General features: G+C 37.0%; 1 protein-coding gene across 1 annotated transcript in view; it reads left to right on the top strand.

Annotated features, from left to right (window-relative positions):
- The window catches only part of ARHGAP21 (Rho GTPase activating protein 21), a 124,612-nt gene that overhangs the window by 84,361 nt on the left and 16,375 nt on the right, over positions 1-23,876 (top strand). The window contains 6 exon segments of the mRNA XM_035029499.1: positions 1,523-1,577; positions 8,804-10,697; positions 17,100-17,267; positions 17,408-17,510; positions 20,637-20,673; positions 22,868-22,993. Coding sequence (XP_034885390.1) covers positions 1,523-1,577; positions 8,804-10,697; positions 17,100-17,267; positions 17,408-17,510; positions 20,637-20,673; positions 22,868-22,993 — 2,383 coding nt within the window.

Consider the following 23,876-nt stretch of genomic DNA (forward strand, 5'->3'; position numbering starts at 1 on the left):
TAAGTATTGGAGAGAACAGGGGACTGGTGAAGAATTCAAAGCCACTCCAGAGGCAGTGGGGAGATCACCTAAATTTTTATTCCCTTAAAATAATTTAGATCATCATAGATACACCGATATGTTTTATCAACCTGTAATTTAAGGATTTTTTTAGTGTATTTGTTAACATCTCTTCTTGAAAAATAGTATTTTCCCAAGTAACCATAACTTAATCTTTGTTTTCCTCAAAATCCACATTAATTTTTTTGTTACTGGTGCAGTTTATCTCTTGGAGTAATAACACTTGGGAATGACAGTCTTGATTTTTCAGCTGATAAAGCAATTTGAAAAATAGAGAAATACTGTTTTTTCATCATCTTATTTTCTTTTAAAAAATTGTGTTCCTTTTGTCTGCAGTTGGTAGCAAATGGATAATGCAGCACAAAGCCATTGAGATTCTGCAGTGTATTAATGTAAAAATGTATCCTTGCAGAAGAATTTATCTAAACATCAGTATGTATTTTCTACCAACTCTAAATATTGAAATACAAGTACCTACATATTTTATTAATAAAATTTATTTGAACCTGTGGTTCTTACGGTTTACTATTCTGAGCATTTATGAACCTGATAATAAGGTTCAAATCTAACAAAAAGTGACACCAGTAAAATTATTAGGTTTTGTTTTCTTTTTTTGTTGTTTGTTTCTTAATCTCTTGATTGTATTGGGGGAAGAAGAAATCTGATATTGTTAGGTTAGATACTGAATCACGTGATGGGGATAGTCCACTATCCTTGCCTTTTCTAAGTGTAACTCCAGATCACAAGACTCAGCATAATTTATCCCTTTGTACTTTTTTAAACTTAGAGAAACTTCTCTATCATTTTTAACAGGACATTTATAGTACCAAAATAAAGTGAGACTTTGAGCTATTTCTGTAAAGGCTCTAAAATTAAGTCAGAGAAGAAAGCAAATAGTTGAGTTGCTATATAGTTCATAAAAATGAGTCATTTTGATAGTTGTGCTGGTGAACTCCGATTTCCTTCACTTCTGAGGCCAAGAGGGAATATTTCAAAACTTAGATGTTTAATATTACTTAAAATGTTAAATTTGAGCGTTCTTCGGTTATTTTCATGTGACTGTATTTTTAACTTGATAAATAGTGAAAATGTGTGGTAAAAATTTATAATTTTTTCTGTGACCTGAATTAAAATAATAAATAAATATATACTGAAGAGTTTGTTCCAGGAGTATAATACAAGTAATATACTTCATGTTCCTAAATTAGAAATATGTTATAAAGAAGACTTGCCTGATTATGAATAGCTCAAACATATGTCAGGATGCCTTCTTTCATTCATAATTAGCTTTATATATAAAAGTGACTTCTTAATGATTTGGGCTTGAAAAGTAAAGATTAAAAAAAACAAAAATTAAACTCATAAACAAATTTAAAAAACATTTCTGAGCTAACTATCTTTCTTTTATGTCTTTTTGATACACTTTCACCTCCGCTAAAAGAATTTTTATATTCAATTTCAGTGATACAACATTGGAACTTAGTGTTATGCCAAAAGATGAAGACATTCTCCAAGTGGTAAGATTTATTTACTCAAATATGCATTGTTCTGTAGTCTCGAATGTTAATAAAGATCCTTTAAAGATGTAGGGGGACTGCATATAAGATTCTGGGGGCAAAAAGCCCTCACTGGTTCATTTAGCAGAGTCTGGGATTCTTGACATTTTACCAAAAGACAAATAAACAAACAAAAAAACTATTTGTCAGTTTTCACAATTAAGTGACATAAGAGTATTTTATGGATTTGACAGTGAACTTCTGTTGTTGCCATTTAGAATGAGATTCCTAAAGAGTTTGCCCCGATGTTGCATCCTAGGTAGTCCTTTCGCCAGAAGCCAAAGCTCAGGGTACAAGTGTATATCCCCAGGAATTAGAATCTTTTTTTTTTCTTATGAGAACAGAAATTTTATGAAAGCCATTTCTTAATTTTTCAATATGTATGACTGTAAATTAACCCACCAAGCAGTTTTGGAACATTATCAATTCATTCTATTAGAAGTAAGGTTCACAGTGAATGGAGTCTATACCTTAAGGGAGAAATATGTCAGGGTCTTCAAGAGGAGATGAAACTATATTGAAGACTTTAGCATTTAGCTTAAAATTTTCCCTCATTTTTAGAAAGAAAATGAATAGAATCCTTTATTCCTTTGTTGAGCTTAAACATTGCTGAAAGTAAAAAGAAGGTAACATATATAAATTTCATTCAAGAAAATAATACTTTTCCTCAGTTGACATTGTAGTTTAGTAGAATAAGACAGCATGAGCAAAACTTTTCAAGTAACACATGAAAGCTGACCACTCGATCTAAGAAATGGCAGTAGCCACTGGAAGTTGTATTTTTTAAAATTCTTTTTAGCAAATAATTTTTGTGTTTTGTTTTTTAATTCGAGTACAACAGGAAACTCGTGGAATCTTTGTGGTTGGAATGGAAATGGTAGTCATGTTTTTCATTTGTAAGGCATTAGTTTGAATTTAATTCAACGTAAGTCCTAAGTAATCTTCTGTAAACATTTTTTTCACAGAAATATCACTAAAGCTGATCCTCATGATTCAGTGTATTCATGTAAAGTATAATTAACTGAAATCCATGGAGATCCACCTTGTGTTTTCAAAGCATGTGGATTTTATTTAGGAATGGCTTTTTAGTGCTAACAGATGACCCTTCTTAAGTACACAGTTGTTTTGGCATTGGGGCGTCTCAACAAGGAAGGTGCAGCTCTCTGGGGTGGTTTTCCTAGGCATAGAGAGCTAGTTGTAGAGTACCTGCCCTGGTAATTGAGCAGTTGCCATCACTGCCCGCTGTGTGGTGGAAGACCAGCGGCCCTGGAAACAATCATTGTCTCATTTCATGATCAGTGGGAAAGAAGGTTAATTCGTCTGTCGTGTTATAGTTTAGTTAAGATACATATGTTTAAAACAAAGGCAAAATACAAAGTGTTGCAAACACAGGAAAAAATCGGCTCACTCGAGTGGCATGAGCACACAGATCTTCAGAGTTCATTGGTAAAGGGTTCTAGTAAAATGTAACAAAATTTGCTTTTCAAACATGTTATTTGAATTACTTTAATCTTAAGAGATTACAAGCATATGCCCTTAATGATAAAAGAAAACCTCGCTTTTAAACCCAGCCTTCATTCATATTTGAATGCACTATAATTCATGAGACAATCAAAGGAGTGTATATAATTAATGCCTACTATGCATTGTTCCTAAAGGACATTAGGACCTGGCAACTTCTTTTCTGCATCAATGTTTTTAGCTGGGACATCTATGAGTGTCATTTTTTAAAGCTATTATAAAACACAAAGAGAATGTGGGAATTCCAAAACCATATGCAGAAATTCTTCGCTCTAGGGTTAAAATGTTCTGTAAGGGCCTTAAGTATTTATGTTGGTCTGTTACCCATAGTATATGCTTTTAAAGACATAGACTGTGAGGTTGAATATTCATTGTAAAGAAAAAGTAAACATGAACATTTTTACAGCCATTGTAAGAATTATTTACCCAAGTGGAGGCTTCTCGTAGTTTGTATGTGTTTAGTCTGGGCAATGGCGGGACCATGTGTCCATGGACTTTTCTTTTCCTGAGTGATGTATGCACCAAACTGTTCTAGAGGTGCTCAGCTCGTCCTTGAGAGGTGACATGGAGAATTTAATTTGGTTTAAAGTTTGACTCATGTAAGGATAAGTATATAATAATAAATTTCTAATTACAGATGATAGTGATAAAATATTGAAAAACAGGAAGTAAAATTAAGAATAATTCATTATGGTACTAAACTAGTGCTGGTAATAGTGCTCCTGTACTTGGCAGCTTCATTTGCTAAACCCACATATATTTTCTAGATTAACAATGTGAGTAGTGTGACATTCATTTTTAGTCATTTTTGACAGTATTTTATAACAGTATTTTAGACTCTGATATCTTAGACAGTTTCATGTTTTTAAGGTATTATTACAAAATAAAAAACACCTTCTGTTCCATTTTCAAAGAAACAGAATGGTTTCCTCACCCTTTCAAATGTTGGCTGTGCATGAATGAAATAACCACCATCTTGGGGCGCCTGGGTGGCTCAGGGGGTTAAGCGTCTGCCTTCGGCTCAGCTCATGATCTCAGGGTCCTGGGATCGTGTCCCATGTCAGGCTCCATGCTCAGCGGGGAGTCTGCTTCTCCCTTTGCCCCTCCCCCCCCATGCTCTCTCTCTCACTCTCTCTCTGTCTGAAATAAGTAAATAAAATCTTTAAAAAAAATAGCCACCACCCATCAAGTCACCCAAAGAGTGATGCTGACTAAAGAAAACCCTTCCTCGAATGGGCTCACGATAGAAGAAGATGTGGCCGTTCTTTTCAGTGGATGCATCACGGTATTTTGTTAAGCAACTGGCTCAATGGACTCAAAGTTGAATTTTCAGTTGATGAATTCTGAGAGCTGTAGAGATTGTTGGGTGTGTCTGGTGTTTGGCCAGGGCACTCTGCACCTACTTTGCTATTCTGTGTCAAACACAGCAAGACTAAACAGCTTTTCTAGGATGACAGGGAAGAAGGCAGTGGCACCTGGACTTGACCCGAGGCGGGTCTGAGACTAAAGCCTGTACTTTCAACTAGACCACAGTCCTTTACTGCCATCGGGCGCAGATGAGGAGTTAAGTGCCTTAGCCCAGTCACCCTGTTAGTGTCAGAGCTGTTGTTCTAACTCATCTCTGGACTCTTGAGTCCAGTGTTCTGCCACTCTGTGAATATGTTACATAAATTGGAAAATGTAATTTGATCAAAGTTTTTCTTTAGATTTATTAGAATTACTTTCAAAATAATTATTTAATATGTTCCATAATCAGTATAATATTGTATTTAAAATTAGGTAGCCATTTGTCGAGTGTGCATGAAGGTGATCCTGCCTAGAGTAGGGAAGCAAGAGTAGGAATTCTGGAGGGTTCTTTCATATTTTGTGAGTTTGCATTTACTTTGTTCTTTTTCAAAATCAATTTTTAAATAATTATAAGAACAGTTACATGCTTGATAGAAAAGTTACAAATAATTTAGAAAGCTATAAAGTAGGCATACCATCCCCTTTTCCCACACCCCTCTGTGTCATGTTTGGCATGTAATTTATTATACCGACAGACATGTAATTATTTTTTATTTTATCATAAGTAATGGTATTAAATTAATAGGTCATCCTGTTAAAGGTGAAATGGTAGGGAGGAATTTCAATCTTACCAACTTAGTTATTCTGCACGGTCTTTTTTGTGGGGTTTTTTGTTTGTTTTTACCCTTTATTAGACAATAATTATGTAATAATAATAGTATTATAATAGTAATAGGCATGGTAATAGTGATTTTGATGCAACTCTACTAAAACTAAACTGGAAGATTATTTTAGGATTAAGTTACTGTTAGATACTATACGTACAATCAAGATCCAGACTGTTAATATTAAATTTTATTTAATTTGCTCTTTACAATTTTAATTGCAAATGCAGAATTATTTTTTTTGTTTTTTAGAAAGAAAGTATGTGAGTGGGGGGGCAGGGGGGCAGAGGAGAGCATGAATCTTAAGCAGGCTCCACACCCAGCGGAGCCCCACCCGGGACTCCCATCTCACCATTCTGAGATGATGACCTGAGCCGAAATCAAGAGTCAGACTTATTTTTTTTTTAAAGATTTTATTTATTTTTAGAGAGAGAGAGTGAGCAAGAGCAGGGGGGAGGTACAGAGGGGGAGAGAGATTCTCAAGCAGACTCTGCGCTGAGTGCAGAGCCCAACTCGGGGCTCGATCTCACGACTCCAGACAAAACCAAGAGTTGGTCTCCCAACCGACTACACCACCCAGGTGCCCTGAGAATGAGGAATTTTTAAATAATTAGATAAACAAGCTTTTTTAGTGTTCATGAACTCTGAGAATATGTAAGGAAATTCAGTAATGCTCTTGAATGAATTCATGTTTTATTCATCTCAAGTATATCTGCTTACATTAGACAACAGTACTGTCTGCGTAGGATATTCTGTTTAGTCCGCTGTTAATGCATGGTCCATGTGTATGTATGTATGTGAGCACCCATTGGGCATAACTTTACTCAGAAGTGGGGCCCCATGAATATGGGCCATTTAGTATTTAGAGCTGTTACATAGGGATCTTAGAGATGCTTGAAGTATGTCAGATATTTTTTCAAGTTTTTCATAGTTCCTGTCATACATATACTTTTATTATCCCCAAATTTGAATAAAAGAGGTATCTCTAAATTATTAGTTCTAAAACAGTACTTCCCAGCAGAAATTTCTAGTTGTATTAAAACCCCTTCGAAAAAAATGGGTTCTATGGCCGAATAAACTTGTCATTTCCCTTTGAATCTTACAACCTACGTGAATGTAGTAGAGGTTTTGAGAAGTCAGGAAGCCTGCCAATCAGTTCTTCGCTACATCATTGAGCATAGAGAATGCTCTCTTCCTCCTCCCTTTTGGGCGATGCTTAATAAAACTGCACAAACACACTGTGGGAAATGCTGTACCAGAGTGTTCACTCATCCAGACACAATCTTCCTGCTGTGGAAAAGTCTTGGTGTGAATATAATCAGCATCAAAAAGATTGTTATGTCAGTGGCATGTAACCCAACATGTATATTTTGACTGACTGTATTCGTGCCGTAAAAATATTATGGCATGCATGTTTTCTTTTATCTACTCATTCAGCTTTTCCACCGCATTCTGGCTTCTGTTTTACAGTATTCAGTATAAGTTTTAAAGAATTCCTCTGGAAGTAACATTTTTATGTCCATTCAGTCATTTTCTTAAGCCAGTAACACAGGACAAAAGGTACAGGAAAAGATCTTAATTTTTGAGTGAAACATATTTAATCGAACAGTCATCCTTTCTCTCCAAATCATAGTGTAAAGACGGTTCCATTCAGCTGACAGCTTGTGGCTGTGCTCTGATTTACAGGGGAAGGAGAAGGTTGTACTATTTTAAATGCATAATAGAGCATTCGGTTCGTCATCTGGAAGCAGAACTGGAAGAAGCTCAGGGGAAATGAGAGACATCAATGTTGCTCTTGTGGAAGGGAAGCTTTGGGGCACATCATCAGACAGCAGTGCAGAGTGAAAAAAATAGCCATTAGGAAAGCCTGTCACCAGATGTATTTTGCTTTCAGAAATGGTAGACAGCCCAAATAAGAACCAAATAAAAGCCCGAGAAAAAGATGCTCAGAAGGATACTGAAGTTATTCTTTATGCTCCACTGCCCTTTATTTCTCTTGGTACCTTCCAGAGAAATCAGTATAGATGTATTTTTAGCTTGCTGTTTCCAGCATCAATATGACAACATGATTCTGTCTTTATATCAGTAAGCAGCTTCTACTATGTTTTCCTATTTTCTGCTAGCTACAGTTTACAAAGGATGTCACAGCTCTGGTAAGAAATGCACAGAAGCCATTTCCTTGCTTTTTAAGTTCTGTTCTATAGAGATTTGTAATAAGCCAACCTATTAAAACTGTAAGTTTGCTTAGAGAAACCCCTCCATAACGTGATGTTAATCTTACTAATTTGCAGACTGTGTTTGTGATACCTGATTTTCTTTATTTTTTGTTCTCATGTTTGGTTTCTTTTGAATCCTGTGCATAACTGGTGTTAAAACATAACATCTACCTGTATGTGGATTCTATTTATTTATTTATTTATTTTTAAAGTATCTCACCCCCTCTTTCCCTGGTACTTTGCTGATATGTTTGTGGCTGCACTTGAGCTTTGCAGGCTGTCTAATGCAAAGATAGGATATGATGATAGATGTGAATTAAGCTTGTTTTGATTAGGGGAGGATATGTAACATGATACCACACCTCACCATCTCAGATGCTGACATTGTCCTCAGTTACTATCAATTAGTTCTGTTTTATTGCGTCTCTGTCTTTAATTTCAGTTATTTTGAAGTTTTGAAATACATTGCTAGATAGTTTCATAAATAATGGATAAAAAAGAATTTGAGCTGCATGCCTGCCTGTTAGTTATAGAGAAATGTCTCCTCCCAATAAGTAAAAGAGACCAAATAAATTTGTGCAATGTAATTTTGCATTAGCTTAAAAAAAAAAAAATTATATACAGCAAGATGAATTACTTTTTTTCATATTTTCATGCCTTTAATTTTCATGCTCAATTTAAACATGCATGTTTTCTCTCATTTTTAAATATTAAAATATTTAGCATGGCTTAGGACTTAATTTATCAAAATGGCTTAGTTTTAAGGACTCAGTAATCATTAATTGACAAGATACTGCTCAATATGTCACATTTAATTTATGCCAGCAGTAGCGCTTGCAGTAAAAATGTATTTGGTTAAGATTTTTAATATCTTCACCTTCACTCTGGCAGAAGATCAAAATGTTCTTTTGCTGGGATTTATCAGGCAGCCATTTAACCTGTCAAATGCTGAAAGATCATAAAACTTGAATGGGGAAGGTTTAGAAGCGTCAAGGCTATCTCTAATTGGCTGGGGGGAAAACTGGTGTGTTTCAATCCTTTGAGAAAACAGGCAGTTGTAATTTATTTCTGTTGCAAATTCTACAGTGTATTTGATTTCTGAAAGACTAGCCCTTTTCTAAACGTGTGGAGCATCCTTATGTTGTGTTTGCATGCTTGTTTTAGCGAATGTCATTTAGGAATCAGGTAGGGCACAGTAAAAAAACAGCAGTCCATTGCAAGAATGGAAATTGTTCTTCTTATGACTCTCAAATGACACTTTTTTCTCCTTTCCACGTAGGCGTATTCTCAAGATGCCTATCTGAAAGGCAACGAAGCCTACAGTGGTAATGCCCGCAATATCCCCGAACCTCCACCAGTTTGCTACCCCTGGCTGCCATCTGCCCCTTCAGCCATGGCACAGCCAGTTGAAATATCTCCTCCAGATTCATCATCGAGCAAACAGCAGACCAGTACCCCAGTCCTGACGCAACCGGGCAGGGCCTATAGAATGGAAATCCAAGTGCCTCCGTCACCAACAGATGTTGCAAAGTCCAACACGGCAGTGTGTGTTTGCAATGAAAGTGTAAGGACTGTCATTGTACCTTCTGAGAAGGTTGTAGATTTGTTAACTAATAGAAACAACCATACAGTTCCTTCACATAGAACCGAAGAGGTGAGGTATGGCATCAACGAGCAGACCTCTTTGAAAACAGTGTCAAGAGCCACACCACCGTCATCCTCGATTCCCGCTGCCCATCTAATTCATCAGACTGCAGGCTCCAGGTCATTGGAACCTTCGGGAATTTTACTTAAATCTGGCAATTACAGTGGACATTCGGAGGGAATCTCAAGCAGTAGACCGCAGGCTGTGGATTCGCCTTCCGTATCTGTTAATCACTATTCTCCGAATTCCCATCAGCACATAGACTGGAAAAACTATAAAACTTACAAAGAGTATATTGATAACAGACGATTGCACATAGGTTGTCGGACAATTCAAGAAAGACTAGATAGTTTAAGAGCAGCATCTCAGAGCACAACAGATTATAACCAGGTGGTACCAAACCGCACTACTTTGCAGGTACGACGTCGAAGCACCTCTCACGATCGAGTGCCCCAGTCTGTTCAGATCCGGCAGCGCAGTGTGTCCCAGGAGAGACTGGAGGATTCTGTGTTAATGAAGTATTGTCCACGAAGTGCATCTCAAGGAGCACTGACCTCTCCACCTGTTAGTTTTAGCAATCATAGAACTCGTTCCTGGGATTATATCGAGGGACAGGGTGAAACCTTAGAAAACGTCAGTTCTGAGAGTCAAATACCCGATTCAAATGGAGAACGAAAGCAGACCTACAAGTGGAGTGGGTTTACTGAACAGGATGATAGACGAGGGATATATGAAAGACCTAGGCAGCAAGAAATTCACAAGTCTTTTCGAGGTTCAAATTTTACCGTGGCTCCAAGCGTTAATTCCGATAATAGGCGAGTGCCTGGCAGAGGAGCGGGATCTGTGTCTCAGTTTAAAAAAGTGCCACCAGATCTAAAAACACTGCAGTCCAGCAGAAACTTTCCAACCACTTGTGGAATGTCACTGCCTCGAGGTGTTTCGCAGGACAGGTCACCTCTTGCGAAAGTCCGAAGTAATTCTCTGAAAGCGCCTTCTGCACATGTCACAAAACCATCATTTAGCCAGAACTCATTTGTTTCTGTCAAAGACCAAAGACCAGTAAATCATTTGCATCAAAACAGCCTGTTGAATCAGCAGACATGGCTAAGAACCGAAAGTGCCCCTGATCACCAGGTGGAGACTGGGAAACCCCCCTCTTTATCTGGAGCTCCTGTCAAGCCTGGCCCTCAGACGACTGACAGCTCTGGCGCTTCGGATTTAGAATTATCCGTCACTCAGAGAAATCACGACTTAAATCTACGAGAGGCTGAAATTCAGGAGTCAGATACTTTAGATAATAGAGAAACTGTCGTCCTAAGAGAAAAACCTCCATCCGGTCGCCAGACACCACAGCCTTTAAGGCATCAGTCTTACATCTTGGCCGTAAATGACCAGGAGACCGGATCAGACACCACCTGCTGGCTGCCCAATGATGCGCGCCGAGAGGTCCATATAAAACGGATGGAGGAAAGGAAGGCCTCAAGTACCAGTCCACCTGGGGATTCCTTGGCATCCATCCCCTTTATAGGTGAGCTCATGTGTCGTCAGTGGCTACTGTGTCAAATATGTTACAAATCTTTCCAGTAAGGTATTATTTTTAGTGGCAACAGGCACAAAAATTTTACACTGATCTTAAAACATTTGTCCTCAATTTCCTGAACTGGGCTAAAGCCAGAGCTGTCAGCTTTTACCCTCAAAGATGATTTCAAGTGACAGTTTTCCTTTTTTATTTTAATGTTAGGTACTCAGTGCCTTTCTTTTCTTTTCCTTTTCCTTTTTTTTTTTTTGGATGAAACAAATTTCCACTGTGTGGGGCCAAGGGACCCAGCAAACCAAATGGTACCTAGTTGATGATCCATCTGAATCAAAAGCCAAGTCGAACAGTTTTAATAATTAGTAATCAGCCTTTTATTTAAACAGTGCTTTTGACTTTATTATTTCCTGTTTCTTTGGGCTGAATGAATAGACCTCTTCGTTGTCAAGTTTTACTTTGTCTTAGAGTAAATCTTGGGATAGAGTTGGAAAAATCACTCAAATTACAAGCTTATGGCCCAGTGCAGAACAGCTGGTATGTTTCCTGAGGCCTGAGACTGCTCCCACACAACCCAGGTGTATTCTCCACAACCGGCCAGTGTGGTGGTTTAAAAATGGGAATCAGATCATGCCGCTCCTCTGACCAGACCCTCTGTTTACTTTCCCTGTTACCCAGAATAGAATCCCAAATCCTGCCATGGCCTGCGGAGCCCTCCATGAACTTGCCGCCCCCCCCCAACCCCACTGCACCTCTCTGAGCCCGTCTCCTGTCTTCCTTGTTTGTGCATCCCGTCTTCAGCCCATCTTTAGCCGCCCTGGCCTGCTTGCACCTGCGGAGCCTGCCAAGCATGCTTCGGGGCCCTGGTACTGCCGGTTCCCAGCCCCAGAACACATTCTGCAGAGAGTCACAAGACTCTCCCTCGTGCCATTTGGGTCTGTGCTCAAGTATTGCCTTATCAAGGTGGCCTTTCCTCACCAGCCTATCTGCAGTAGGTACCCCACACACATGCATGGCACCTGACATTCTCTGTCCCCTTCAGCCACTTTATTTCTCTTCGTATCACTTGTTTCCGCTCGACGTGTTTTATATTTTTTATTACACGTTTCTCTGCAGAGCTAAAATATAAGTTGCACGAGAGCCAGGCTTTTAGATCTTTTGTCCACTTCGATAACCTTAATACCTAGAACACTGCCTGGCACTCAGTAAATATTGTTTGAAATGATAGGCTAATGATAATTTTTGAGATGATGGTTAAGTGTATAGCAAAATCAAAAGAAGAGTTCTCATCATAGTTACTATGCAGCTCCAACACATAATCCACTAACAGGATTATCGTATGTGTCCTTAGTTTTGCCTTTATTTAATAATGAGAAGTTTAAGCTGTAGAGGGGTTAAATAACTTCCCTAAAGTGACACAGTTAATAAACAGTAGAGACTGACACTTGGCCCGCTGATTCAGCCTCCTCACGGAGCACAGCTCCGGAGGGCACCATGAATATAGATGCACTGTGAAGATCCCCCCCCGGAGTTGTGGGATGCAGGGGCCTTCTTTTGAGGCCAAGGCCATACTCATCCTCACCCCATTACCCCATGAGTTCATGCAGGATTCTCCATAATTTTATAGTATAGTGTGCTTCTCTTCGAGCAACATTTCAAGGTTTTTCTTTCCTAGAGAAATTTTCTAAATCTACTGAGCTCTTGGACTGTCAGGCAACACTATCAGAGTCAGCTTTTGAGAAAGTTCTATGTAACTTATGTTTTTTATAAATATGATGTATTCAAGTTGTAAACATTTGTGGGGAATCTCAACCTAAATTGTACTCATATTTATATCCATACCCTTAAATCCAAGCTCAGAGAGTAGAACTTTGCCATAAATGGAATCTTATACATCATCTAGATATTTTATAGAAAGTAACTGAGGACTAATGATTGTTCTATGGTTTTTTTAAACATAAAAGTCCCTACAACCTGTGACTGTATTTGATAAGCCTATGAGATCTTGCCAGAATAATGGCATCATATTTTCTTCCTGCTTAATAAGAACAATATAATCAGATTATATTGGAGTAATAAAAAAATGTGCTAACTATATCTGTTAATATTTCTTCCTAGTTATCTATCTATTCTTTGAATAGATCAATAAGTTGATCATTACTAAAGAGAGAACATTAGCTAAAGTATAAAATAAAAATGTATCTAATTCTGTATCCATATAGATTTAGAGAAATGATGAAACTATTTGTTTATTCACTAAAAATAAAAACGCTCACTTCCTAGTTCTGATCAGATTCTACGTTAAGTACTTCTCAGGACAATTTCGTATATACCTCCTAAAACCTTAATATAATTACTGTGGTATGTCAGTTATACCATAACCAGTGGAATAGGGCAGGATAAAAAACTGAAATACAAACACAGAATTTTTTCACTCTGTTTCCATATGTAAATATTGTCCATTGATGTAAGCATTCTTAAAAGTTTCTAGGCCCTCAGGTGGAATAATGCCATGCCTCCTGAGTTATTACAGCATTTTAATGGCTCTTATAAAATTGTATGCCATTTGAAGTAAAGGCATAGGAAAGAATTTTAGTATACTTGCCTTTTTACTCTGAAAAGCTTTTAGCTCTTTGATTAACTAAAATCCTTTACTCTAACCTTGAAGTCCAAAAAATACTTAATTAGACACTGTGTTGTTGAATATGTAAACAACCAGTCAATAGAAGAACTTTTAGATTTCATTAAGTTCCACAATTTAATCAATATTGAAATCCTTTTATTATTGAGCTTCAAAGTGTTCTCTGACCCGTAGGTGTTTCTCTTTCCAGTCTATTTTTTAAATTTTGTATATATATATGAAATTTAATTATACATATAACATATATATATAAAAGTGGGATAGACATCAGCATTGAAATGGAGTAAAAGAGACTATTTGCAATGTTTCCCAGTGTATTTTCTAGGAACATTAATTCCATTTGATTAAGGAGAAAAAAAATCAGTGATCAAATAAATTGAGAAATGCTGGGTTTAAATAAATAAGTTTTGTTTGACTTTACCATGGGACTCTTATAATTATTAACATGCTACTAGATGTTTTGTAGGTATATTTTCTTTTTCTTTTTTTTAATTTAAAATTTTTAAAAATTTTTATTATGTTAATCACCATACATTACATCATTAGTTTTTGATGTAGTGTTCCATGATTCATTGTTTGCATATAACACCCAGTGCTCCATGCAGAACGTGCCCTCTTTAATACCCATCCCAGGCTAACCCATCCTCCCACCCCCCTCTCCTCTAGAACCCTCAGTTTGTTTCTCAGAGTCCATAGTCTCTCATGGTTCATCTCCCCCTCCGATTTCCCCGCCTTCATTTTTCCCTTCCTACTATCTTTTTTTTTTTTTTAACATATAATGTATTATTTGTTTCAGAGGTACAGGTCTGTGATTCATCAGTCTTACACAATTCACAGCACTCACCATAGCACATACCCTCCCCAATGCCTATCGCCCAGCCACCTCATCCCTCCCACCCCCCACCGCTCCAGCAACCCTCAGTTTGTTTCCTGAGATTAAGAATACCTCATATTAGTGAGATCATATGATACATGTCTTTCTCTGATTGACTCCTCAGAAGTATTTGACCATGAATCCTTTTATTTAGAGGATCTCTGTTAAATATATCATAAAACACACTTCAGAGAATATACTTATGCTATCACATGGAACATTTAAATTAAAGGGAAAGAAATAAGGTTGCTTTTGTATTATCACATTCCAGAATCTTATATTCCGTGATTTTAATAATTATTTTTTTGTCATTTGAAAACATTCTAGATTAATGCAGAAAAAAAAAAGAATTAAGTACTTGGCTTTATTCCCAAAACACCAGAGAATGGAGCCAATTCATTTGTTTAGTTATTTATAATACAGAGCAAATGGTATGTCTTACAATTTTCCAGCATTTTGTTACACATTTAATGTCTCATATTTCTTTTGGTTCACAAAGATTAGAGAAATGAAGAAAATAAACCATTTTACTTGTTTTTAAATTAGAAATATCAGTCATTGACAGTATTTTGTTTACCCCCCACAGGCAGTTTATAAAGCGTCATAGTAAGTACTGAAAATAAGTTTTTACTTCTTTTACGAGTAAACACAAAACACAAAATGAGTAATTGGTAATTTTCATCTGGCAGAGTATTTTAAGTTTGATTATTAAAAATACAGAAATTCGTTGAAAATCTGACGGCACACTGGTTTTCTCTTTGGACAACCAGATAGTACACATTTTCTTACGGTGGAAAATGAGATAAGCCTGAATTACTCTTGTTTGTACATAATCTACATATTGGTAATAATGAAAGCATATGTTAAAATTAGGGTTTTAAAATTCCTACTAATATTACAACAACAATGGTATTTTTAAGACAATAGAAAAGTTCTCACATTTTTATAGGGAATGAAGAATTGGTTTTATTAAAGTATGTACATAAATGTGAGGTAGTGTAATTCTTTGTATTTTAAAAGTATAGCTTTTCCTTGTCTCTCTTTAACATAGTAGTAAATATATTTATCCTAAAGAGTGCAACAGGACTGAAGTGTGTGAACACAGGGTACTAGCCTCCCGCCCAGGCCTCTCCATTCACCCTTGCTCACTGGAGCAGGTGGGTGTCTATCCCAGCCCTTTTCGCACACATATGCTTAAAGCAGAGATTATTTCAACCCAGTGTAATACAGAAATTTCCTCCAAAATGTAGTAAGTCAAAAGAGATTGAATGCATACCTCTAGGAAGTCCAGAGTCATAAGAAAAAATTGCCTTTGAAATTTTATTTAATACTTAATCCATGAACATTTTGAATTTCACTCCATGATATTTAATTTAATTTTATTTTCTATTAATATATTTTATTTAACCCAATCCATATCCAAATATTATCATTTCAGTGTTCAGTATTTTAAAATATTGAGATATCTCTTCTTGTTCTTTTTATCATGTTGAATCCTCAAAATAGGATATGCATTTTACACTTAAATAACACATCCTATTTCAGACTAGACACATTTCAGATACTCAGTACTAATATGTGGCTAGTCATTATCAATTTGAACAGCACTGTTCTGGGACATTAATATCATTTATTTAGACTAACACAGTTCATGATATTTAATTTTAAATAAATAAATGTAGAAATGTTCAAATTACGTTGCAAGGCCTAAAATTGTCTTGAAAGATTTCTCTCATGGCATCTCCTAGGCACTATTTGACACAAGTATTACCCACCACTGTTGGGAATGTTTTCTCTACGGAAATTTCTTCCTGCTGTTAATACTCTCAGTACTACATACGCCAGATGATTTCTAAAGAATACAGTATTTTCCCATTCATAACCGTGCATCTGGATTCATAACAGATTGGTGGCCCAAGCAGACCCCAGAAGACCCAACTTACTCATGTATCATTTGAAAAAGTTGGTTAATTTACTTTATAGGATTTCTTAGGAATTAAATGAAAAATATATTTAAAGTATTTAGAACAGTGCTGATACCTACTAAGCTCTGTACATATGTTAGCTAGTGTTATTATGTATGCATGCATATGGCATTTCTGCTCTTGACAGATTGTGACAGACTTTTGAGAAGTTTCTCAACAGTCTTCTCAAACAGAAGTTTGAGAAATTCGTAACATCTAAAACGTCTGTATTTCTACAGGGGTACCAGGGCATCTGCTCAAGGGGGCAAGTGGGGATTTCTCCTCTGGGCGAGGGCTGACATTTGCTTGGGGAAGAGGGCACATATTCCAAACTACCAGTGGTTGTCTCAGTCCATTTGGGCCACTGAATACCGCAGACCAGGTGGCTTAAACAATAGCCATTTATTTCTCCCAGTCACCTTGCTTAGCTTCCTGAAATGAAGACATTTACAATTGGGAAAGTAATTCTTTTAGGGTGATTATTGTTCTGCTTTTATAGGTTTAGGTTCTGAATACCTGTAACTTTGGTATCTTGATTATCTGTTAGTGAAGTTATTAATTGTTGGTAGAAGAAGCAATTTATTTAATCTCTTGGACCACATTCTCAGAATTATTTGGAATTTACTAGAGTAATAACTGTATAAGATTTTTAACAGACAAGTATGTTATTTATTGGTGCTTTAGTGGCTAAGTGTTAAAATCTCTATCTTTTTTTTAAACAATGAATATTGATTATTAATAATTAGGTCATTTAGCATTCTGATTTGTTTTTCTTTTTCTTTTTCTTATTTTTTTTTTTTTAAGTAAGCTATAAGCCCAGTGTGGGGCTTGAACTCACGACCCCGAGATCAAGAGTCACGTGCTCCACCAAGTGAGCCACCAGGCACACCACCAATATTTATTTTCATTTTATTTTCTAGATGAACCAACGAGCCCCAGCATTGATCATGACCTTGCACACATCCCCGCTTCTGCTGTCATCTCAGCCTCCACCCCCCAGGCACCCCAGGCACCTTCCATTGCAATGGTCCCACCCAGCCTCACCACGTCGGCTCCTTTAATTCGCCGCCAGCTCTCCCATGACCAGGGTACGTTTCAGTGAGTGGCTGTGCAAACCATCTCTCTCTCAGTTTTCCACTTAGAACGCTGTGACACACTGGGATCTCCTCCCTATGAAAACGATCTGGAAGCCACTTGCAAAAGTCTACATGTTGGCTTTTAATTACAGAATCTGTCGGACCTCCCAGCCTGGATGCCCAGCCCAGCTCAAAGACCGAAAGATCAAAATCCTATGATGAGGGTCTCGATGATTACCGGGAAGATGGAAAATTGTAAGTCTCGAGCATATCATTTTATTTATTTATTTATTTATTTATTTATTTATTTATTTATTTATTTATTTATTTATTTTTAAAGATTTTATTTATTTATTTGACAGAGAGAGACACAGCGAGAGAGGGAACACAAGCAGGGGGAGTGGGAGAGGGAGAAGCAGGCTTCTCCCCGAGCAGGGAGCCCGATGCGGGGCTTGATCCCAGCACCCTGGCATCATGACCTGAGCCGAAGGCAGACACTTAACGACTGAGTCACCCCGGCGCCGCTCGAGCATATCACTTTAAATATTGGGTGCTCAGCATGACTTTGACATATAAATACTGAATTTTAATGATTTCTTTTATACTTTTAACTTTATGTTAGAAATGCAAATAAAAAATAAAGTTGTTATTCCATAATATATTCAGGTGAATTTTTAAAATTAATATTTAAAAATCAGTAAACATAATGCAAAAAATATTTGTATTAAACAGTGACTGCTACTGGAGGCTTCTGGTCACCCAGGTCTCTTCTCAAACATAACTATGTTACTGTTTTCTAGCTATTCTCTGCATAAAATCACATGTACACGTTTACGTAGGCTTATATGTGGGTGTACATATTCTAATTATTTTTATAAACAAATGATAGATGCTGTGCACACTGATCATGGAGATCATCCACTGTGTGTATTCCTGGCTCAGCTTTTTCATGCTTGTTTCATTTTCCGCTGAATAGTTTACCAAAATATATCTGTCATTCCATAGTCTATAAGTAGACATTTAGGTTGATTGAATCTTAGGCACTGCAAACAATACTTCAGTGACTATATTTGTATGTAGTCCATTTAGTATATGAATGAGTATGGTTGGAAAAAGATTGTTACATCAAGGGGGTGTGTATTTTTTATATTAATACACATTGTCAGGCACTCTCCATAAAGCTTATACCAAATCACGTTCCCACCAACAGTGCACAGAAGTCTCTGCCCCTCACCGGCCCAGCATGTTATTTAACATTTGACTTTTTGTAAAGCTAATGGTATCACATTGTGGGGATTTTCTTTTTTTTTAAAAATTTCTTATTAATTGAATATCGTTTCATATATATTTAAGAGATATTTATAGTTTCCTGTGAACTGCTTATTCATATCTTCTGCCCATCTCCCTACTGCTCTTCCTTACTGACTTCTGGGGGCTCTTTATATAAAGGAAACTAGTTCTTTTCTGAGATAAGTGTTGCAAGTCTTTTCCCAATTCAGTTTAAACTGTGCAAAAATGTTAAACTTCTTCTTTGCAGGTAAATTTAGGATATTTTTTTAAACGGCCTCAGATTTGGAGTCATATTGAAAAAGCCTTTCCTCCAGAATTACAACAAAAGTCTTCTGTGTTTCCCTCTCAATGTTATGTTTTTCTTTGTCTTTTGTGTGTGTGTGTGTTTACAACTTTGATTCATCTGGAGTTTATTTTATTCCAATTAGTGAGATAAAGGGCCAGCTTTGTATTTTCCAATGTCTCTCAGTTGTCCCCAAAGCATCTATTGAATGTTATCTTTTTCCCACTGATATTTCATCTTTATTATATACTAAATTATTAAATATATTTAGTTTTATTTTTAGCCTCCATTCTGTTCAGTTGATTTATCTGTCTACTCACATACACCAGATTCTGTTCATTGTAGTGGTTTTATAATGTTTTTATTATCGATGGGACCATTCTCTCATTACTTTATGTTTTTTCTAAATTCTCTTGGCTATTTCTCTTTATTTTACTACTTGAACTTTTTAAAGTCAATTTTCTCGTTCTTAAATTTTTATGGCTAGTGTTAGTGATGCAGTGTTTTAATTTATACAATTAAGGAACATTGCCATTTTATGATTTTGAAACTTCAGAGAACAATTTGTCTTTTTTTATCAGTATTTTGGTATAGATTCTCTGAAGCTTCCATTCAATGATTATTTATATTCCAATAATAGCAGTTCTTCCTGGACCAGCTACATGGGGGAAGTGTGTGTGGGGTGTGTCCACGGCAGTGGTCCAGACTAGCAGGAATTGTTCTGATGATGCAGAGTTGAATTTGTGAGCTCTTTTAGCCTTTACTTCTTCCTCACTAAAAAGATACCATAACTGCCGCATTTCAGAGTCTCCTTCACCCTGCACCAACTGCACATGCTTCTTGCAAAGATGACAGGACTGTGTGTTTCCTCCTTCGTTTTCATACTCCCTGATAGACGTGGTGGTGAGTGAGGCTCCTGTCACCAGCTCCAGCACCCTGTTTCCCACTGCTCCAAAAGGGGAAGGTTTTGATCTTCAGAGGGCAGTGCACTGCAGTTTTGTCTAGAGATATGCAACCAGTGGTGTCCCCTCTTTCTGTATCCATCCTTTCCTTCACCGCATTTAACCACCCATCTTCATGTACATGCACCCATTGCTGGTCAGAATTACAGGTGTCTCCTGATAGTGCTGGAGATGGAGTTTGCATATCTGTTTCTGGCTATCTTCTTTGGGGTGGTTTGAAAGGGGAGGGCAGTGCCATCTTCAGTCTCATCTTGCAATCCTAAATTCCTTAAACTGAATTTTTAATTAAAAAAATAAATCTTTGTCCCCTACAGTTAAATTGTTTTGAAGAGTTAAAGCGAACCTATCTTCAGAAGCCCTAAGCCTTTTCAGTGGCAGCAGCTGGTCTCATACCAAAGCATCCCGAATGTGGTTGGCAGGAGGAGTGGTGGGCCCGGACTGGCCCTCACTACGCTCTCCCTACAGCATTATCCATCGTTATTAACATTGTGGGAGCCCTTTAATAGAGCATTGCAACTATGGCTAACTAATAATTTATTCTAAAGCTCCATGTTTAGCCTGAGTAGTTTTTTCTTTCATCTAAAAGGAAGGATAAAATCTCACACTTCGTGCAGAGAGTTTAAATTTACCAGATCCACTAAGGAAGCTTCGATCGTGGAATCAAAACTTTAAGTACTTATACAGTTAGCTGCTTTTCTCATTTGCATGGCACAGTGAACATTTAACATGGTAATGGTGAAATGTCAGCTTATCATTGACAGGTTACTTGTAATGTTCAAATTGTTTTTACTCCTTTAAGGTGTGCTATACACTTATTGCAAATATTTACCTACTTCTTTCCAACAGGTCCTTCAAGCATGTCTCTAGCCTGAAAGGAATCAAGGTTGGTATTCAATATTTTTTAAGTATCAGCAAATGATAAATGTTTCTATTTACCTTAGATTATTACTTTGGCTCATTATAGGGAATTATTTCTATTATTGTATATTCTGTCAGTTTTTAGGTGCATTTGGAAAATAGTGTTCTTTTCTAATTTCTAAACATATTCATCAAGTATATAATACTTAACACACACTAATGCTGATTTTTCTCACTTCATCAGTCTATGGCCAAAAATCTGACTACCCAGCAATCCTGTATTTGTTGTATGCTTGTTTTCTCTCCTCAAAATTATTATTTCAGGCCTCCCCTCCACCTTTCTCCATGCAGTCCACCCCTGTCCTCTCCCATCGAGTCCTCCCTCATACTTCATTGAAAACATACACCAAAGGCTGTTAGACAGGAATTTCCTTGTTTTACATTCTCCAAAAATGTCAGCCATCTTCATTTGTGCCCACAGTTTCTGCCCTCCTTACTCTTAGCATAAGTGTCTGTACTTGGAACATGGTCCTGTAAAAAGCCTACATCCACATTTCTTTGATTCTGTCACTTCACTTTTTCAAGACCCCTCTCCCCTCTGCAAAATCGCTCTTGCCAGCGGCTCATTCACCATCCCAGAAGCACATTCCACTATGTACTATCTATTTTTTAAAAACCTCTCTTGAATCTACATCCCCCTCTATTTCCTACGCCTGTTTTCTCTTCCACTTTTCACAGCAAAACTCCTTGAAAAAATTGTCTATAGTGTCCACTTCCTCACATCCCGTCTTTCTCAACCCACACACACCAGAATGACACTGCTCACACCAAGGTGACCAGAGACGTTCAGGTTCCAAAACTAATGGTTATCTTCGATTTTTCACTTCTTTGACCTTTCAGTAGTCTCCAACACAATTTCCCGTTCCCTTCCTAAAACATTTTCTTCTGCTGGTTTCCATTTCTGCCTCTGCCTAATATTTAAAATGGTGGAATGTCTATAACTGGTTCTGACCCTCTTTCTTCTCTATCTACCCTCATTGCCAGCATGATCTTAACCAGGGGTCTCCCAACGTTTACACTGCTAGCATTGGCCTCTTCCCCACGCTGCAGCTCATGTAGGCTGATGTCTTTATGTGGGTGTTTAATAAGCAATCACAGTAATGGCCAAAGAGATCTGGATTGCCCCCAGACATCTTTGTCCACCAGTTTTCCCCATCTCACTAAATTCACTTCACCCAGGTGTTCAAGCCCCAGATCTGGGCATTAGCCTTGTGGCTTCTTTCCACCCCCTCCTCCGTCATATCAAGTATTATCCACCCAGGCGCTCACGGAGTGACCTTTGAACTGGGATCAGATAATGTTACTCCTCTGATTCATCACTTAATCGCATCCCATCACGCTTCCTACTGTGTCCTGAAAGACCCTAAACAATCTATTCATTAGCTGTTTCTCTCACACTGAACAGTGAACATTTAAAATGATAATGGGTAAGGGGCACCTGGGTGGCTCAGTTGGTTAAGCATCTGACTTCGGCTCAGGTCATGAGCTCAGGGTCCTGGGATTGAGCTCCCTGATCAGTGGGGAGTCTGCTTCTCCCTCTCCCCCTGTCTCCGCCCCGCCCCCCGCTCATGCTCTCTCCCTCTCAAATAAAATCTTTAAAAAAATGAATAAAATAAAATGATAATGGTAAACATACTTAATTCATTAGCTATACATTCTCCCTGAACTTTTCTTTTTCCTGACCTTTCACAGATGGCCCCTTTTAAAATTTTTCCTCCACATTTCATCTTAAATATTCTTCCACAGCACCCCCAACTTCTAGCCACGACTCAGTCATTTGTTAACTGCATCTCCTTGTTCCTTTCCCAAATGGTACTAATCACAGTCTGATCATTTTCTTGTCTTTTTTATTCCGATTTGTCTTTTCTCACTAAAATATGAGCTCTTGAGAGCAGAAAATTATACTATTTCTGTTATTTTTTAATGATTAAAAATTCCGGGAGACAACTTTTAAAAAATGATGGTAGTCAACTCACTTAAAAAAAAAAAAATAAGACCAGAAATTTTTCTACTGTAATTGATAAAGGTAGTATTTTTTCGAAAATAACCCTTCATTTGGAACATTAAAGGTGTTTTTTTCAGCAAAGCAATTTCAATGTGCAAATGTTGATAAAGGAAAAAGCTGGTGTTTTACTATATTTTCTTGGTCTTTTCTGTAGATCACAGACAGCCAGAAGTCGTCAGAAGACTCTGGGTCCAGGAAAGATTCTTCCTCAGAGGTTTTCAGCGATGCTGCCAAGGAAGGGTGGCTCCATTTCCGACCACTTATCACTGACAAGGGCAAGGTAGTGCGTTTTCTCAGCTGCTGCGGGTGTATGAAATGCAGCCCCACAAAATAGCACATACAGTCTGTACAGATAAAATGGCATATTACCCAGAAGAGAGAACGGAAAATATCACTTCTAAATAGCTTTTTCTACACAAAGGAAAAATTATTTTTTTAAAAAATTGTAATCTCTGATATAATTTTATATTTTTTAGTCCTGTGTATTCAACTGTAAATGGAATATACAGTCTTATATTTTACCAACAAAAAAGAGAAATCAAGGTATTTAAGAAGGAACTCAGCTGTTTTTCTTAAATAGTTTCTTAGCCATAGATTTTCACAGAGTCTTCCTTTAGGAGTGACAGTTCTTCATATTAATAATTTAAAATTTTTAATTTAGCTTTTCCCAGTTTTTTCATTTAAATTGCCTTTATAATTTCCTCCTTTCACTTTATTTTATAAATACTGGGTTATATAAATGAGTATCACAATATTTATATGCTTCATTAAGTAGATTTCAATACAATAAAAACTTTGCCATAAAATTTCTTAAAATATTTGGGCAGATTATTTATAAAAAAATTTTAATACTGTCAAAAGAGTTTAATTTTTAAGAAAACCCACCTTGGATATGGATATTGTTGCTTGACCATATAAAGTTGATCAATTTTGTTAGTTTCATTCATTACTCGTACCTGTTTTTGGGATCTCCTTATGTAGTTGTTTGTCATTTGCATGATCTGGGACTTGTCTTAAGCCTTACTCTCACTCAGAAGATTTTTTGGACAGATTTTGTTCTTATTTTCTATTCTCTTAGCATTTTTATGTATTTTATAAATTTTGCTACTCTTCTTTTACCTTACTTTATTCAGTTTACCTTAACTACTTTGCTCATGAACAAT

Source organism: Mirounga leonina, unplaced genomic scaffold, assembly GCF_011800145.1.
Source record: "Mirounga leonina isolate KUSES-001 unplaced genomic scaffold, KU_Mleo_1.0 Mir_242, whole genome shotgun sequence".
Lineage (NCBI taxonomy): Eukaryota > Metazoa > Chordata > Mammalia > Carnivora > Phocidae > Mirounga > Mirounga leonina.